Source organism: Taeniopygia guttata, chromosome 21 (assembly GCF_048771995.1).
Source record: "Taeniopygia guttata chromosome 21, bTaeGut7.mat, whole genome shotgun sequence".
NCBI classification, from domain to species: Eukaryota; Metazoa; Chordata; class Aves; order Passeriformes; family Estrildidae; genus Taeniopygia; species Taeniopygia guttata.
The window spans coordinates 3,826,227-3,845,834 of NC_133046.1; the positions used below are offsets into that span (position 1 = coordinate 3,826,227).

At 48.1% G+C, this 19,608-nt stretch overlaps 1 protein-coding gene across 13 annotated transcripts in view; it reads left to right on the top strand.

Moving 5' to 3' along the window:
- Positions 1–19,608, top strand: part of CAMTA1 (calmodulin binding transcription activator 1) — a 223,662-nt gene that overhangs the window by 175,491 nt on the left and 28,563 nt on the right. For 10 of the 13 annotated variants that reach the window (XR_012051660.1, XM_030289466.4, XM_030289472.4 and 7 more), the window contains exons 7-10: positions 2,017–2,157; positions 4,424–6,279; positions 7,682–7,808; positions 8,532–8,666. Coding sequence is in view for 10 of the 13 variants with exons in the window: in XM_030289466.4 (XP_030145326.1) it covers positions 2,017–2,157; positions 4,424–6,279; positions 7,682–7,808; positions 8,532–8,666 (2,259 nt within the window). In the remaining 3 variants the exon portion in view is untranslated. Of the gene's footprint in view, positions 1–2,016; positions 2,158–4,423; positions 6,280–7,681; positions 7,809–8,531; positions 8,667–12,443; positions 13,439–13,715; positions 13,936–19,608 lie in introns of those variants that run through there. The other 3 variants (XM_030289477.4, XM_030289476.4, XM_030289478.4) reach the window with 3 other exon arrangements.

Sequence of the window (19,608 nt, forward strand, 5' to 3'; positions counted from 1 at the left end):
CTCACTTCTTTAGCACAGCGCTTCTGAAGTCACCAGAAATTACCTCATGCAAAGTTCATCAATAACAATTGCAGTTCAGTAACTTTGTGTTGTATAGCTGAAAGCATCCAAAATGCTTAATATGCATTCTGATCTCATTGACAATGTATTTTTTGTAAAGTTGCTATTTAGACATCACTTATTAGACATAATATCACTGGTGACAGAACAATGTATCTTAAATAATAAAATGAATGTGAGCAGAGGTAGTGAAGTGGCAAGTGTGTCTAACTTAGATGTAAGAACAGAAACTGAGTGTTAAGAGGAAATCCAAAAGTGTGAATATACTAGAAAGCAAAATCTGTTGGGTACAATAACAATAAATGTGGTCATCAAACAAACATAGAGAGACTTATTACAAAACTATCTGCAGCACTTTAAATAGTGATATGGGGAAGAATACTTGTAAACCTGATTTACAGTATTTCTGCAGGTTATCCAGCATGGCCAATAGCAATGTGAATTCTGTAGTATAGAACTAGACCAAGATGAGATGCTGTTAGGCAAAGTGACATTAGTGGGTGAGGAGGCAGTACAGCAACAGGTAACAAAAAAAGCAATAAAACTGCTTCACAGAGCAGATCCAGGAGCTCTGTTCCACCAGCTGCGTGTGACACACTCAGTGAGCAGCATCAGAGAGAAGAACAAAAGACTGTTCACAGGATATGCTGCCCCTGTGACCACAATCATTAGATGTCACAAACATCCCTTCATTTGCTTCTGATCTCCTTGCACGATGCTGCTTTTGGCTTGTGCCCCAGCCTGTGGCTGTACAGGAGCATCAGCCCAGCCTGCTGTTTCCAGGATTTCCTCCCTTCACATCAGGGACCTTCACCACGCAGGGATCTGAGTATTTACTACAAAGCCCAAGTCCGTGGGACTTTCAGCTTTGATTTTGTGTATTCTGGTTTAAGGATTTTAGAGCACAACATGCAAGGAACATGCTTTGATAGACTATGGCAAAGACTCTCCTGAAAAGAAGCTGCCAGGCATGAGGACACCTTGGAAATGATGTTGTCACTTTCCAGCACTTTACAAAATCTGCACATGAGCTGTGGTGCATTTAAAGGATAAATAAATAATATGCACATATAAATTGCTTAGAGAGACATTAAAAGAGACAGAAGATGCTTTGAGTCAGTTATTATGGATAAAATATTTTATAAGTGCCATTTCCATTGTAAGTCAGGTTGCAAATATCACTGTTACAGGAAATTTTGCAACTAAAATATTCTGAGAGGGAGTCTTTATTCAAATCATGTATCTGCATGCAGTCTAGCATTCTTATTTAAATAGCTAACAAGCCCTCAGAGTTCCCAAGAAAAGAGCTTCAGTTTGCAACGTGTTCTGTAACATCATCCACCTGTCCATTTTCCCAAATTACTAAAAGGTCATCCAAGTCTGAGGAGGAGCTCACACAGTGTCTGTTAGTCACTCCCAAAAAATGAGTCAGCCTTCACTGCTGTCACCCGGGGTCTGACAATGAGGACCTGGCAGAAGGTTTTCATTTGCTGTTACTCTAGTGTATTTTTGGCTGCTGATTTTACTATAAAGCTGATTTTGTTTTCATATTAGACAGAAAAAGATTCCAAAATGCTCCTTGGAATTATACTGCTTTACTTCAATGGAACCAAGTCTTTTGTTGTTTTTGGGTTTTCAGTGAAGGTTGCTGGCACTACAGAGAGTTGTTGCAGGTGCAGAGTCCCTGTTAGCAGCAGACTGAAACAGAGCCAGATACTCTACTGAGGAGTTTTTCCTCTATACATACCTAATTCAGAAATTGCCTTTGGAAGCCTGTTGATACCAAGGAGCAGAGAACACTAAACCAGGATCCATTACTGTTGCTTTTTATAGGTCTCCTTTCAGTTCTGACAGAAAGCAGCAGGAATAGATTTTTGCTGGTAATTTGGAGTGGCTTTTGATGGTTTTGGCAGGATTTTGAGTTTCTGATGGGAAATGTTGCCGTTCTCTTTGCAGTTCATGGCATCAAGTGGACATGCAGCAATGGCAACAGCAGTTCAGGGTTCTCAGTGGAACAGCTCGTGCAGCAGATCCTCGACAGCCACCAGACCAAGCCCCAGCCTCGAACACACAACTGTCTCTGCACTGGTACCTTGGGTGAGTACTTTGGGAGGGCACAGAGTGACTCAGCTTCATCCAGGCTGGGAGAAGGGTTTCTAGTACTGAGGTGATAAAAATGCTGTCTCATGAAACACTGGGACACAACGAACTCAGGAGTTGACAGGAGAGGTCTCCAGCACAAAAAGATGCAGCTGGAACTTCTGGAGGAAATGTCAATGCTTTCTAATAAATGCAGTTCATACACGAGCTGCTCAAAAAGGTACATTCTCTTCTACCTGTACAAATTATGTTACCAAAGCCTCAAAATCTAATATGGTTCCAGCTTCACTGAATTCCTTGCCCTGCAGCTCACTTCTCTGGAGAAGTGCTCAGGTGGTTAACTGCAAGGTACCTCTGAGATAAGACAGGTCTTATTTAGATATCATGAAAATACAGATCTCTTTCTTGTTAAAGGAGATGACCTTGTTTTGGATGACACTACAGCAGCAAGAAACAGCATCCTTAGTGTTAGCATTTCCCACAGACAGTGGAAAGCTAAGTGATTCACTTTCCAACTCATCTGCTATATAGCTGCTCTTTTCTAGCACTTTGGTCAAATAAAGTGTATGACACATTAACTAGTCTTTAGCAAAGCTTATAAAGGAAAGTTGTTGGTGCTTCAAAGGGTTATTTTTTTCTTCTTTTCTTGAGCAGTTGCATTATAAAATCAAGGCTTAAATAAGAACGATGACCTCTGAAATACCTGAGTTTGGATTAAAATTCACCCCTTAAGGCTCAGCATTTGATCCAGGCTTGCAGATCTGAACATGAATCCTTTTATTCTTCCCTTTGATGTTTTGTCTTGTGCTAAGTCTGCTCAGTGCTTTTTAACACAACAGTATTGCTTTGTTTTGTAACTGGCTTGCACATTGACATACACATTCCCAATCCCTTACTGTCATCCACAAATACAGCAGCATGAAAGTCTTTCCCTTGTTCCTGTTCATTTCTATACCTAGGAGAATAGAGAGATTTAATATTGTATTTAGTCTCAAAAGCACTATCTTGAACTACTTTAAGTGACCTCATTCAAATCTTGAACACATAATAGAGAAGTTCCTCTTCAAGGGCAAGCAACAAAAGATTCACCAAATTGCAGTGGCTACATGGATGCTTTATGTTCCCCAGAAGTTGGCATTTATAATTGTAGCCATGAGCTATAGCGAGGAGGCTTCTTCCCCCTTCAGTCATTCTACAGTTCTGTAATTAATGTTCTTACCTCATTCTAGGGAAAATTAATCAATTAAGGAAAGAAACATCAAAAATTCATGGGCTGCTGTTCTTTAAACAGCAAAAGCAGTCCCTGCACCAGAGCTGGTGACTAAGGTGCCTTTGCAGTCAGAATTGTTTACTTCATCCTGCCTGATTACAAGCTCTCAGGAATGCAAGTGATGACACCTTTACAGGCCAGTAAAGGTGCTGGCTGGTTTAATTCATGGAGGATTTTCTTCTGGTGGCCCTTGCTTGAACATTCTTCAGCAGCTCCAGTGCTGTGTGCTCTGTGTGCTCCTCTCAGAGTACAGTGTGTCTGTCAGCACAGGAGTGGCTGAGAGTCAGAGAAACACATCACCAGCCTTTTGGGAGGGCAAGAATGCTTTGCATGGCTAATGGGTTACTTCAATAATTTGACTGGCAACTGTAAGGCAGTGATGACAGGAAGATGTGGGCTACAGTCTAGGCAGCAAGGTGATGCCAGGGACAGGGGCATGGTGTGGCATCTGTCACCTCCAGATTACTGCTCAGCATCTGTGCCCCAAGAGTGGTTGTCAAACTTCCCAGCATCTCCCAGCATAGAGAGCAGAGCAAGTGTTCCAGGGGCTGAGGTCTTGCCCATGGGGCAGATGGAACAGGGCCCTGTGCCACAGCTGACAACAGCAGCACTTGCTCTGCAGAGTTTGCACTGAGATTATGCACATTTAAATAACTCTGAAACTTGTCACAATTCCCCTCTGCCTGATCGGGGCAGGGAGGAAGGGGGCAGGTGCTACATGGGGTGAGGGAAGGGGGCCCTAAATGCCTGTTGTGAGGTTGCTGTTACTGCATTCAGTGGATCTGTGCATTAGACAGGACCTGTACTTCTTGCAGTGGTGAGAAATTTGTTTTATTTTCAAGATATCGCCTGCTCTCTCATGTGTGTACTCACTTACTGTCACACATGTTTGCACAAGCATAGCTGTCCCTTGCTACAGCCACGAGATACACAACTAGCATTGTCCTAATTTTGTATTTACTGAACAGCAAATACTGTCGTTTTCTGGCACAGGGGCAGGAAGCAGTGTGCATCACAAGTGTAACAGTGCCAAACACCGCATCATATCACCAAAGGTTGAACCAAGGACAGGTGGGTACAGCACTCATTCAGAGGTACAAAATAACGATGTCTCTGAAGGCAAGAACGAGCACAGTCACGGCAAGGCCTCCAGTCGAGAGAAGAGGAATGGCAAAGTGGCAAAACCAGTGTTGCTCCATCAAAACAGCACTGAGGTTTCTTCCACCAACCAGGTGGAGGTCCCTGACACAACCCAGAATTCTCCTGTGTCCATCAGCAGCGGGTTAAACAGCGACCCAGATATGGCAGATAGCCCGGCTGTCACTGGTGTGTCCAGCATGGCTGTAGCATCAGTTATGGGAAGTTTGTCACAAAGTGCCACCGTATTTATGTCAGAGGTCACCAGTGAAGCTGTGTACACAATGTCACCCACATCTGGCCCAAATCAGCACCTTCTGTCCTCAGATGCAGCTGCACAAGGACTGGTACTTGCTGTGAGTTCAGATGGACACAAGTTTGCTTTTCCAACAACTGGCAGTTCAGAGAGCTTGTCGATGCTACCCAGCACTGTTTCTGAGGAACTTGTGCTCTCCACAACTTTAGAAGGAAATAGGAAAATTCCAGAAACCACCATGAATTTTGACCCAGACTGTTTTCTTAACAATCCCAAGCAAGGGCAGACTTATGGTGGAGGAGGTATGAAAAGTGACAGCATCAATACCAACATAAGGCAGTCACCCACAACAGAACGTAGCTTCAACTTCAATACAACCCTCACAAAAGAAATTAAAACTGAGGACACATCTTTCGAACAACAGATGTCCAAAGAAGCATTTTCCTCCACTTCTGCATCTAACACTCTCACACTCAGTACTGGTTCAGGTTTACTTCCATCTGGAGGAGGTCTGAGCCCAAGTACCACCCTGGAGCAGATGGACTTCAGTGCCATTGACTCCAACAAGGACTATTCTTCCAGCTTCAATCAGACCGTCCAGAGCCCTCACGTCCATCAGACCCCTTCCCCCAGCTTCTTTCTGCAGGATGCCAGCAAACCTCTTCCCCTTGAACAAAACACTCACAACAATTTGAATGACACAGGTAGCTCATTTGTGAACACGTTAGGAATCTCCAATGTGAAAACAGAGTCCTCGTCCCAAACCACGTCCAACTGTAACGGCACAGTGGAAACCAGAATAGAGTCCACCTCTTCTCTCCAGCTCATGCAGTTCCAAGCAAACTTCCAGGCTATGACTGCAGAAGCTGAAGTTCCCATGGAGACCTCCCAGCAGGCAGAAGGAAATGAAAATCTACTTAAATCAGGGGATCTTCAAGCCTGCAACACAGAACACTACTTGCAGCCTGAGGCCAACGGGGGTATCAGGAATGGAAACAACCTCCCTATTCTCCAAGGAAACATGGTACAAGGACTCTATCCTGTGGCCCATCCTAGCTTAAATAACTCTTCCAACATGGAGCTTAACTTAGACCACTTTGACATCTCCTTCAGCAACCAGTTTTCTGATCTAATTAATGATTTCATATCGGTAGAAGGTGGGAGCAACGCTCTGTATGGACACCAGCTGGTGTCAGGTGACAGTGCTGGACTGTCTCAGCCTGAAGACAGTAACAGAGCGACGTACAACCAGGCCGAAATGTGCATTCCTTGCTGCAGCCCGCAGCAAGCCAACATGCAGCTCAGCAGCACGGAGAACGGAGCCAGCACCATGGCGTACATGCACGTGGCTGAGGTGGTCTCGGCAGCTGCGGCACAAGGCACTTTGGGGCTGCTGCAGCAGAGTGGGCGCTTGTTCATGGTGACAGATTATTCACCAGAATGGTCTTACCCTGAGGTAAGTCCAGGGCTTTTACTCGCTTGTGTTTACTGATTTATCTTTCGTTGCTTTGTTAATAAGGGAACTGTTCTGTGGAAGCTTTGAAAAGGCCTTTAAAATATTTGTCTCCAAGTCAGAGCATTCAAGGCCGCTTGCATGTCTGAGTGTACTTTTAATTAAGCACTTCATTATCCTGACAGGGCCCTTTCTTCACTTAGGAAGCATCTGAACAGAAAGCTATTATTTCATTGAAAGCCAGGTCTTCCCCACATGATGGCTTCATGGCGTTGCCTAGGCCCATTAGAGCAGTAGTATTTGCAAACTGGAGCTGTTCCCTACATTTGTCACCAATGTTCCTAGTAGAATAATTCAAGGCCTGCACAGCCTTAATGAGTTCAGCATTTCCCTCCATCTCACTGACTTCCAAAGTCCATCACATGCCCCATACGCTGAAAATGGCAGCAGCACAGACCTTGCTGCTGCGAAGGAATGTGTGAGGAGACTGAGCCACTGATGGGAAGAGGTTATTTAGAATTTTAAAAAATTAAATAAATAAAAGGCGGTGGGGGGGTGTTGTTTTGACAGGCCCGGCCTTCCAGCGCTGTTTGTACAGAGGTGTGCGATAACTGCTCCGGGCCGGGCTCCCTGGCCCGCAGCACGGCGCTGGCCGGTTCGGGGGGATGCGGCTCCACGGGGGCGATGGGGCCGCGCCCGGGCATTCATTCCCGGCCTTCGCCGGGCGCTGCCGGCGGGGCGAGCTCGGCAGGCCCGGGCCGGTACCGGGAGGGGCGGAGGAGCGGCACCGGACTGGGGCAGCACCGGCTGGCCCCGTGCCGGGCAGCACCGGGCTGGGCAGCACCGGGCTGGGGCAGTACCGGGAGGGGCAGCACCGGGCGGGGAGCGGCACCAGGGTGGGGCGGTACCGGGAGGGGCAGCACCGGGAGGGGAGCGGCCCCGGGCCGGCCCCGGGCCCTCAGAGGGGGTTTGGCCCCGGGCCCTCGGACGGGGTTTGGCCCCGGCCGGTCCCGGGCCCCCGGGCGGGGAGTGGCCCCGGCCGGCTCCGGGCCCTCGGACGGGGTTTGGCCCCGGGCCCCCGGGCGGGGTTTGGCCCCAGGCCCCCGGGCGGGGAGCGGCCCCGGTCGGCCCCGGTCGGCCCCGGGCCCTTAGAGGGGGTTTGGCCCCGGGCCCCCGGGCGGGGAGCGGCCCCGGCCGGCTCCGGGCCCTCGGACGGGGTTTGGCCCCGGGCCCCCGGGCGGGGTTTGGCCCCGGGCTCCCGCCGGCCGTGCCCGCCCTGCCGCTGCCGGCGGCGGCCGCCCGAGGGCAGCACGGCCGCGGGGAAGGGGCGGCGGGCGCGTCCGGCCGCGCTCCTCCCGCCCTGGCCTCTCCTGTCACCTTTGGGTCTCTCCCTTTTTCCTCACAGGGAGGAGTAAAAGTCCTGATAACCGGCCCGTGGCAGGAAGCCAGCAATAATTACAGCTGTCTGTTTGATCAGATCTCAGTGCCTGCATCTTTAATTCAGCCAGGGGTACTGCGCTGCTACTGCCCAGGTAAGCAGCGCTGCTCTCCTACACATGGGGGTTTCGGAGCCTCATTCTGTCATATACATGTACAAAAGTGCATTGGCATCGAGATTTTCCTTTTTCTTTGACCAGTTTAGAGTGAGAACAGCAATTAGGCATCTTGATACATCACAACACATCACAACAAATACTATTTAGAATCTCTGAATTAACTTTTCTTCAAATAATTATTTGAAGTAATTTTAAATAATCCTAAGCATTCATTTTGTTTTGAAAGAGCAGATTAAAGAATCACTGTTATTCAGGAGTGCACTCACTGATCTGCTGACTCGATTCGCCTACACTTTGCCCTTTGCTACTTACAGCATGAGAACACCTCTAACGTCCCCAAAGAGATTTTCACTAATGATGGTCCTCAGTATATGACTTCAAGTGGATGCAAGTAACTTGGTTTCATTGCTAGGCCCCAGCTTTCCACAGTGAGGCTGCTCAGTCTTTAGAAACATGTGGTTCTGCCTTTTTCTAGAATAACCCATTAGATGACTCTTAAGCTTAAAATCTCCATTGTTTGAATATACCAATAGGTATTTTGGACTTTTGAATTGTCTAGTCACAAAAATACTGTTCAGCACCCCATCTCTTCACCTGCTCTCAGACCAATATTTAGCACATGGGGTCTCTGCAGGATAATTCCTAACTGGGGGTTTCTGTGGGGAGTTCTCTGTCTTACAAGATGTACTTTCCTTTTAGCTCATGACACTGGGCTTGTGACTTTGCAAGTTGCCTTCAACAATCAGATCATCTCCAATTCTGTGGTATTTGAATACAAAGCCAGAGCTCTGCCAACCCTGCCTTCCTCCCAGCATGACTGGCTGTCCTTGGACGGTAAGAAGCATGGGATATTCCTTGAGAAAGCAGACCAAGTGTAGAACTGTGAATGACAGAGCAGCTCCTGGTGGGGAGGGACGTAAAGGGACAAGTTTGTCCTGACAGGAAGGGCTGTGGCAACGTTAATCAAAGTCCTCTCACTGAAAAGTCTTATCAGCTCTGTTGGTGTGAACAAAATGTTGCTGCCTTTTATAAAGGGAGTGGGTTTTTTTGTCTGAATAGAAAGCTGATCATACTGCCCAGTTTCTAGGAGAGAAGCATCTACCCTGAAATTGTCTTTCCCGAGAACTCTGAAACTTGAGCTTGTCTAGAAAAAAGTGTGTTTATTTAAGCAGAAAATGGGGAGATGGTAAGGCATGTACAAGAGGGACATGCTAAAGAAGTTGGGATGGTACCACTTCCAAAGAGCAGCATGGAGTCAGAGCACTGTGGGCATTGCAGAGTGGAGAGAGGTTTGTGATGTGGCTGCAGAAGCAAGGTTGCACACAGAAACAGAACTGGCTCTTAACGAGGAGGTGCACAAAGTCTTACGTTCAGCATCAAAATCGAATCTGCTTGACTTGAGAGGATCGTAAGAGTCTGTAGGTGCTTTTCATCTGCTGCCTGTGGAGTGCAGCTGATAGCGAGTGATGGTGATTGATACTCAGCTGTTAGCAATCTCTCCAGGGCTGGCACGCCAAGTGGGTAGGCTTTGAATCCCTTGTTTGACAGTTCCCTCAGTGCTGCTGAACTCGGAGGAGCTGGGAAGGTGGCTGTGAGTGCTGTCTCTGGTGTCCCTGCAGTTTCTCTGGGTGCGCTTGGTTAGCAGCCCAGCTCTCAATTAGAGGTTGTTATGCTGTGGTGATGGTGGAAGGGAGGGGGACTGCAGCAGTGAACAAACTAGGGCATTGCTAACAGGGAGGGGAAAAAAAAAAGTAAGAGGACCGCTGCATTGCAGAGGCCCTTCAGGGAAAAAGACTGAATAATTATACTAACCATGATTTATCAGAAGCCTCTGCCTTGATACACAGTGCTCCAAAGGGAGCAAATTACACTGTTATTTAAAGGACCAGCTACATCTTCTCATTTACTGATGGAGAACAAATGTTAGCTTAGCTAGCCAAGGTGAAAACTAATGTGAGTTGATTCTATCAGTTGAATAAATACACAAATCCCTGACTTCTCTGTTTGCTTTAATTTCCCTGCTTAAAATCCTTGCCCTACTGACTGTTACGTAGTCTTGAGGGAAGATTTTCGAGGAATATTTGTAGTCACAAAATATTGACAAGAATTTAAATTTTTTTTTCATTAACTCAGTGGAACACTCTGAGTTCCTTTGCACTGCATTGTTAAAACACAGTTCATTATTCCAGCTGGAATGACCATTGCCAGAATTAACAGTCATACCCCAGGAGCACCTAGGGAAAGAACAAGCAACTTTCATCTTATCTAAGCTTATATAAACAATTCCCTTCCACAAATTTCTTGAAAAAAAGTCAAAATTGCTCTATATGTGAACTCTATATTTTCAGTTACATTAAGACAAAAATAACTATTTTTTTTGAGCACAGCACAAGTACTGGCCTTTGGGATCAGGGAGCAGTCCTGCTAATGACTGGGAAGGGTTGTAAGACCATCTCCCATCACACTTCTGCTTCTAGGAATTGCGCCAATGAACAAAGAAGGAGTTTAAAGGCAGTGTGTTCTGTGCCATCCTCTGAAGGGCTCCTTGCTTCATCAGAGTCTGCTGTGCCATGAAGGATTGTGCACCCTCTTCTGAACTATACAGAGATACTTGTTTTATTCTGAGTTTTCCTTATTTCATACCATGGGTGAGTTAGGTCTTTCACAATGGACAGCTGACACCAGCTGCTGATGTTCTTGCATTTTTTTCTAGTTAATTTGAATAGTGGTATTCTTTCTTTTCAAAGCAAACTTTTTCTCATAAAGGAAGCACTCTCACGTGATCTTGATATCTGCTGATAAACTTAGTAGCCTTTTCTGTTTTCTATGTAAAACTCAGTTCTCAGAAGCCATTGTGTGCTTTTACAGCCATTTGATCTCACTTCCCATTCACTGTCGATAGAGTGGTTATTTTAAGAAAAAAACAAAAAGCAAATGAGGCTTGAAGAACTGAAGGCTGAACTGAAGGGCAGAGATAATCTCATGGCAGATGCATAACAACTTATAAAGGCATTTCAGTACAGATTCCCAATGGAAAGCACATTGTGTTTGCCCTCTGCAGAAGCCTTTGCTGCTTTCATAAAGTGCCTGTAGAGATGGTCTTTCCTTGGCATGGGATGTGATCAGAAATTCCAGGGAAATGGCTATGAGTGCGGTTGGCATTACACTTGTGCATCTGCAGGAAAGAGGACAGCACCTAAAAATAGGGGCAGGCCATGTGTGTAGTGATGAGTCAAGTGTGTACAGGTTGGACAAGGGCGTGATGGGTACTGAATGTAAATGGCACTGACGCAGGAGCACCTGACAGGCAGCCTTTAGCTCCTGCTGGGTTCTCAGTTTATGATCTGGCTGTCTTTCCCAGCTGGAGAACATAAAAAGATTCAGGGCAGGTGGGGCTTGGTGGCTCACTTGCGTTAGCATGATGTGGCCATACCAGTGGTAGCTAAACTCTCACTTTGGCATGGAATCATCTGTGAGCAAGCAGCATGTGTGTGCTGCCTGTGGCATTCCAGAATTTGACAGGTACATGATGCCTGTACAGTGGTAGTGTTATCACCAAAACCCATGGCATGTGTCTGTTTAGTGGCACCAGATGCCCTTCTTAATGTGTGATGAGATGCAGGACACCAGAGTCAGGTAGGAGAGATGTGTTCAGTATCAGTGAATGTTTTGCAATAAGAGACTTGCCATAGGGAAAAAGTCTGTGTTGATAAACAATATCACTGGTTTTCACTCCTCTTTCCATTTGAGTAAAGGTGACTGGTATTTACATGTTGGATTTCCCATAAAATATTATCTGTTTGGGTTCTCTCTGGGAAGAGGGATGAATGTTTTGTACCATGTTAAAAGGCTGTGGTGCAGCTTGCAGGGATGTGTGAGCATTGGTAGAGGACACAGATAACTTGTCCCTTGATAAGAGCTATCCAGTAAACTTCTTAAGTTTCTATTCATCCTCCCCTGTACTGACTCCTCTCTAGTGTGGAGCATTTGTCAGTTCTGTTTATATTCCTGCTGAGACATGTTTGGCGGTTTTTTCCTTTCACACACTATTATTGAGGACAGTGTTTCAGGAAGACAGTCTGACTGCATTTCCCAGACTGTCCTTTTCGATTTTGATCGTAATGTGATTGAATTGAGGCAAGGAGTATTTCATTTCTTATGCTGAGTGTCGTTTTTGAGCCAGCCCGACTTCACGGTCAGACATTGGATTCCTCTGGGAAGCCGTGTCTGTTCTCAGACCGATGACTGAACGTGCCCTGCTGCCCCGAGGAGTCTGCCCGCGGGCTTGTGCTTGTGAATCGTGGGACCGCACAGTCTCCGAAATTGTCGCGTTCTAACGCTCTGCAGATTTGCCTTACTAGAGCAATAAGCAAAAGCACAAACACGGTGTGTGTAGCGGAATGAGGACTGTGCGTACGAGCGGGAAGGTGACCCGGGGACGGCGCAGCCCCGGGCCTGACTCGCCCGTGTGCGGAGCGCTCCGGGGGCGGCGGGCGGCCGGTGCCCGCCGCGGGGCCGCTGTAAACACGGCGGCGGCCGCCAATGGGGCCCGCCGACGTCAGGGCGGGGCGGGCCCGGCGGCGGAGCGGAGCGGGAGCGGGGCAGGGCCCGCCCGGCCGCGCCGCGCAGACAATGGGAGGCGGCGGCAGCCGCCGCCCGCCCGCAGCCGCAGCGGGCCGGGGCTGAGCGCGGAGCCCGTCGGACGCGGCCGGCGTCCCGCCATGGGGGCGGCGGGGGGCTGAGGGCGGCGGCGGGACCCAGCGGGACCCAGCGCCGCTGCTCTCCGCCCGGGACTTGCGCCGGCGCGGTCTCGGCGCTCCCCCCTTGCCAAGTGCCCGCGCACCCCGGGGCAGGTGCCGGCCGCCCGGGACTGGGCGTGTGAGGCGGTGTCGGGCGCGGCGATGGCTCCGTGGGCGCGCCCGGGGTGACCGGGGCGGCCGCCGATCCCCAGCCGCTGCCTGACCCTCCGCACGGGACGCCGCTGCCTTCGCCGGCCGCGGGCTGTTCGTCTCGGCGCAGGACGAGCCGGGGGGCGGGCGGCAGCCGTGGACCGGCCGCGGGCTCTGCGGCGGCGCCGGTCCCGGGGCGGGCGAGGAGCGGCCCGCCGGTCCCCGCATGCCGGCCCCTGCCCCCCGGAGCCCGCTGCCGACCGCGGCCCCAGCGCTCGGGCCGCGATGCTCGCGGCCGCTGAACGGCGCCCGGGCTCGTTCTCCGCCGCCGCCGGCCGGGCCGCCCCGAGCCCCAGCTATGCCGGCCAGCGTTAGCCCGGCCCGCGTTAGCCCGTCCGCTGCGGCCGCCGGGGCGCGGGGGTGGCACCGCTGAGACCCGCCGGCGCTGCGACAGGACGGCGGGGCTCCAGTTGGCTGCGAGGATGCGAGAGACGACAAGCAGGTCTGGGGGGAGCCTGCTCTGCCCGCCCCTGCTGCGGGGTCTGCGCCAGATGCTGGCTGGAGCCTCCGCTGATGCCTTGTAGACTCCCAGGTCAGTCCTCTGGTGCCAGGTGTTGTCTCATTATTTACCTGGAAGCAGGTAGAGGGACTGCAGAGGGGTCCGGGACCCCCAGCCGTTGCAGGTGGATGCGCACATGTGACAAAGTACTGCTTTCAGTAAGTATTGCAGGATGAAGTGTTGCGCAGTGCTTGTTTGGGTTTAAATCTGCATGCTTCTGTGTTGTGCCTCACTCTGCTGCACTTCCACGATGATTGCACGCCTCGCTGCTCGCTCTTCCCCCTTCGCTGTCCTCCCAGCTGTGAGATGCTGTCGTGTTTTCATGTCCTCACCCTCCCGTGTTGGTCCTCAGCCCCTCCCGAGTGATGTTGCGATGCAGGCTCAGAGTTGTGACAGCGCTCCAATTGTAGCATCACGTGTGCAGCAGGACACATTACATCGGAGCGCCTCCAGCTACAGCCTCGTGTTCTGAGCTGGTACGGCACAGAGGGAGGTCGGTAGCCCAGACCTTCTTGGGGATCTTAGGGATGCTGGAAACACACGCCTGCTCCGCACCACGGTATCGGAAAACTTGTTTTGCAGCGTGCTTTGCCAGAAAGAGCGGGACTAGCAAGAGGACTTCAGGAGACTGTGGACTGCTCGCAGTTTAGATGGGGTAAACATGACTGACGTCAGACTTCATGAAAGCTTCCAGCAAAGGAGATCTCTGTCTCACTTGCTGACCTGTTCCAGTGCTTCACTTTTGTAGCTTGCAGCAGTTCCTATTTATCTAGCTTTGCAGCAAATAGAGGCTATTTTATAGCATACTGCTCTTCAGTCTGGTGATTTTGGAGTGAGTATTTTGACTCTTGAGGTTGCAGATTTAATGAGAGAAGGCTTGGGTCAGAATTGTTACCATATGCATACATAAATATCATACACGGTACTGTAAGCACAAATACTGCATGTGTGGCATGAAATGCTTTTTTCTTGTTTGTGGTCCATAGGAGGAGGAAATCTCCAGGAGCCCTGGGTACTAGCACTGGGCAGGTGAGCATCAGCACAGCAAGTTCTCCCAGGCTGTTGCTCTTGCATACATCCAAGAGCATTTTTCCTGTAGATTTTTCATAGCATTGGCACCCATCAGGTCGGTTTCTGACCTGAGATGCAGAGACTGACCTCAGGCAGTCAAGTTTTTATAGAAATGACAAAACAGCACAAAAAGTGATGTCTTTGGCAGTGTGCTCTACCTTTAGAATATATAAAGTACACATGGCATGTTTAAAACTTTCCTTTGTTTCCTGAAGCAGCTGTTCCTGGATAGCATTAAGACCTTGCCCTCCCTAAGCCCTGGGGAAGAGAAGCCTGAAAAATAGGGCAGCAAGTGCTTTATTGCTGTTGGTATAGAGACTCCCACTTCGGGAAGAAGTCACCCTGAGCAACCCTCTTGCTTCTGTTTTCTAGTAATGGTGTGATAAAGTAGAGCAGCACCCTGTTTTGAGGCAGCACTGGCTACTGGGGGTTACAGAGAGGAACAGAGTAATCCCAGATGGCATGGGAGTAATAGCTGAAGTCCTACAGCACAGGAAGAACTATGAGAAAAGTGTTGACAGTAAGAAATCGTGCCTTGGCAGGTGAACTAATGGCTTAAAATCACTGACAGTACCTGTGTGTGTAGGTCTGGATGACTTCATCATTCCTGCCCATGTCCAGTAGTGTTCATTTATTGGGTGAAAGCATGGAGTTTTTTCAGCTGCTGCCTAGGCTTAGAGTGTACATTACAGTGTTTTCCTCATCTCATACCTCAGTAGTTGTGGCCTTTCTTGCTGATCAAAAGCCCTGGAAATGACCTGCCTCATTAACATAGATATGCATTCGTCCTAGAATATGAATTTTAAATGCTTTCATTTGCTGTAGAGACTGTGACCTGTAATAACTTACTGCTAAAGAGAGGTTGTCATAAGGGGCGTTGAGGATGTAACTGCAGTTTAATTTCAGAAATAGGTGTTCCTGCAACAATGCCACCTCAGAAATCAGCATTAAATTATCAAATTATTACTGCAACATGAAAGATGTTCAGGATTTGTACTGTACAGAAGAATTGAACAAGATTTTGTAGATCAGTGACAGATGATTTGCAGAATAGAAACAGAGCAGTGGCACTGTGAGTGACGTGGCCTTAGACTGCTTCCATCCCCACCCACAGCTTGTGCTGTATGAGATAATCTGGTGAGAGAATTCTGGCTTGCTCTGCAAAACAGAAAAATGTCTTCATGCTGCATGGCTTTTTTTACATCGCTCAGCTGTCACACTTGTTCAGTTCAGTCTGTGTGTGCTCATGCAGGGAATGATTTAACACAGAAATTGCTGGTAAAGAAACAGCACAGGCTGGGGAGCCAAAGCCCTCAGAGTGGCTCCTCCACACCAGACTATCTAAGCACAGTGCTTGGGAACATGCAGATCTTGCACACCACTGTTAGCTCGGTGTTCAGAATTCTGGGAGCAGTAATTATATGCTGGACAGATGCAGCCCCAGTGGAATGTGCAGGAGATCATGGACCCTCATCCTTTAGTTCTTCCAGCCAGAACTGTCTGTAATTTTGGTTGGGCAGCATGGTAAAAACCTCCAGCCCTCCAGGGGAGAGTGTGAAAAAAGAACAAGTGTTGTTAACAACACTTGCTACTGAGAACTGCCCATTTATTTTTCCTCTGTATTTTCAGCAGTATTTCCCTTGTAATAGTTCTGGCTGCACTGCCAAGTCATGTGTGGCACAGACAGTTTCTTGCTGTTTGAAGCTTGCTTGGCAAAAGGACCAAAGATCATTTGGGATGTATTCTTGTCTGGTACAGCAGTGTGCAGAGATTAGAAAATCAGCTCTCTGTGCTCATTTCTTAAAATTGGCCTGTTAAGCAGAGTAGGGCTTGTCACTTACTGCTGTGCATGCAATTCTCTTAGCTCCATGCCCTGGGCCACGGTGGTGTTTTGGGTACCACACAGAGGAAGAGCAGAACTGATGTTTGATGGTGTGCATTTACTACCTGTTGTAATAAAGTGTGGGCAGAGGCAATGCTCTGAGCTGTGCCTGCCCATGTGGGACACTGTGTGCACAGCTCAAAACCAGAAATCCTGCTGTTGGAAGAGGGTTTGGGTTAGGCAGTGGGGAGAGCTGTGCAGGATGGGGCTGTCGTGGGGGTGTGGGTGAAGTGTTTGCAAGTGCTGTGTTGAAGCTCCCCTGTCAATACAGGGTCTGTGCAGTCAGGAGCTGTTACCAGGCTGCACGAGGCACGTGCTTCTGCAGCCTCCAGTAAAACTTGTGTCACGTAGATGGCTGGCATCTGTTCAGATTCTTACTGAGGAAATTCAGTGTTTATTGGAGAGCACTGAGGGAGAAAATGGAGGTGTGGTTTCCAGAATCTTGGAGATTAAACTAGCTTCTCTGCTCCCTGCATTTTCCACTCTCAGTGCCTGCTGTGGTGGCTGATCGAGCTGTTGGTACAGGTGTGCTTTAAATTCATTGTGAAGGGATCTGGGTTAAGAAAACACCACTGAATTAAACCAACCCTGAGGAAAAACAATAAAAAGGTAAAAAAAGTAATGTTAAACAACATCCAGGTTGTCTGCATTTAACTGTGCAAGCATACAGGCTGTTACTCTGTAAGATGCTAGCTGATGTAAACAACCATGTATCCTTAGAGGATTTGTACCAGGATTGTTCTGCATCTTTAGATGGATTCAGTACCTAACCTGCTGTCATTACTGTGATCAGTAGTAGTCTCTCTCACAATGCAGATGAAAATGAAGCTTGTTCTACACTTGAAAGATGGGTCGTGTTTTAGGGAAATTATTATGAAACTCAAACCAATTACTTAGTACTGGTCAAAATCTGACCAGGCAGCTCCTCCCTGTCCCTCCCTGCTGGGACAGCTCAGCTCCCCTCAGGTTGCCACCACCTCTCCTTTTTATGGTGGGGAATGGTAGCAATAAGTAATTTTGGTGTTCCATTGATATTGTGTAATTTGAAGAAGATAATTTCCATGAAAAATACAGTATTCAGAATATTTTCTGTGAAATTATTCTGTCTCTTGGAGATACAGAAATGGGATTATTTTCATCACCTTTGGTGGAGGAAACCTTGAAGAACATCTTGAGAAACACTCTCTGTAGTTTTCCTAAAGAACATTAAAAGGTTTATTAGATTGATATGTAGTGGAAAAACTCAATAAATGCACAAATTTGCATGTCTAACTTTTTAGCTCACTAGAAGATTTTAAATTCTTATCATCAAAAGCAGAACTTTTGGGCAAAACCTTAAATACATGAATACGTTTGTCTCCATGTAAGATCTTTGTTGTCTTTGGACAGAGTGAGGGTGCTTCCAGTGAAAGACATTTCCTTGGGCTCAGGCTGTTTAGATTTCCTGTACAATGTAGCAGGAGAAAAGCTTATTTGGATAGTGATCTTTATGTAGTAGAGCTCTCCTCTTTAGTGCACTGCAAGAGACTTGCTTGTTATGAGATGATCTGCTGGCTGTAAAAGACAAGAATTGTGGAAACTGTTCTGTAACTTCAGTGCCTGTTAAGCAGGCGGCCCTGCAGAGTGAGCAGGGAGAAAAGAAACAAGAGAAGAGATTGTGACTAGAAAAATGAGAAACAACACAGGATAAAAGGTCTTGAACTTCTCAGAGTGCTAGCTGTAATGTTCAGCCCTGTGGTGGTTGTAGCCCTTCTCTCAGGCATTGCAAGGTGCATCTGTTGGCTCATCAGCACTGTGTGAAACAGCTGGGCATCGTCCAAAATGCTGCTAGGCTGGTGTGTGTTCTAGCTGGGGTGGGAGAGGAGTGTTTTGCCTCATTGCTGAGCTCAGGAGAGGCCTTGGGGGAAGGTGTTCTCTCTCCCACTCCCTCCCTGCACCCCACCCCCAAACCCTCTTTTTTCTTTTTTTGTGGTTTGGTTGGAATTTATTTGTTTGTTTGGGTTTTTGTTGTAGATTTTTTATTGTTGTTGTTAGTTTGTTGCGGGGGGTTTGGTTTTTTTTGGCAGACTAGTGCAGTGCATGCACTTCAAATGACCAGGGTTCCTTTTGAAAGGGACATCTTGGTGTAACTGGTACTACAGAATAATGAAAACACCATACATGAATAATTTTGGAATTGCCATCAATTGTGGCTTGCTTAGGCACCAGTTTTGGTCACCTGGAAAATGGGCAGCATAGGAGCACCTTCCCTGCACTGCTGCCCCACTTACCTCATTCACTGCCTGGAGCTTTCTCATCTGGGGGCACACCCTGATCTGGGTGAATTCTGGTGGTCTCCTCTAGACACAGGCAGGGCTCTGGCTCTGGCCATGCTGTGCTGACACTCTAGAATGTTTGTTTCTCCTTCCCATCTTACCAATAGCAGCATATTTCTAAAATGCCTGATCTGGTCAGAACCAGTTAGTCCTGCCCTTAGTATTTTCCAGGAGCACTGCCAGGTGTCTGAATAGGAATACCTGGGAGCACCAGATGCTGTTTTGAATTCTGTTCCCTAAGAAAAATTCCCTGCTTTCATTTCTTTGGTGTAGTGTTTTGTTTAGTACCTGGGGACATTGGTAGGTGACAGGTATATCTTTGGTAACTTCAGTCTTCTGACAAAAACTGACAGGAAGTTCTTAGTATCTTTAGCTTGTGATCACAAAGGTGGAGGTTTCACTCATTACAGATCATAAAGCCCAAATAGAAGAGCCTGGGAAATAGTCACAAACATAGGGCTGTCCATTTCTGTTCCAGAGTGAAAAAAAAAAAAAAAAATGGGGAGAAAATAGTAATCTGTACTTCTGTGTTTCGCTGGAATTGTTTTCTCCTTTTGTTTCCAGGTGTACAGAATTACTCTCTCTGGACCCCTAAATGAGTAGTAGCAAATCCCAGAATCTTGCAGCCCTGAACTTGTTGGTTTATTACTCCTGTTCAAGCCAAATTTCTTCTTTTAAAAAGATGCTGCTTCTGCCTGTACAAGGCTGAGGGCTCAGATGTGATACCCAGTGTGGCTTGCTGCTCTCAGCTCTAATAAATGCCAGTGCTGGTACCCAGCTAGGCAGAGTGGCATTACCTGTGTGGAGCAGAGCTGTTCCCTGCAGGGCGAGCGTGGCCACCTTTCCAGGAGCTGTTGTAGCTGTGAGGGGCCAGGTCTCTGCCAGTCTCTGCAGTGGACGTGCTCCGCCTGGCAATGGGGAGGGAGGAGACAGCGGTGTGGACTGCACTGCAGCACACTGCAGCACTCCTGGAACAAAGATCTGCTGGGCAAACAGGGCTGCTGGTGCTGCCTGTGCTGACCGCAGCTGAGGGACGGGGCCCTGACAGCCTCATCAGTAC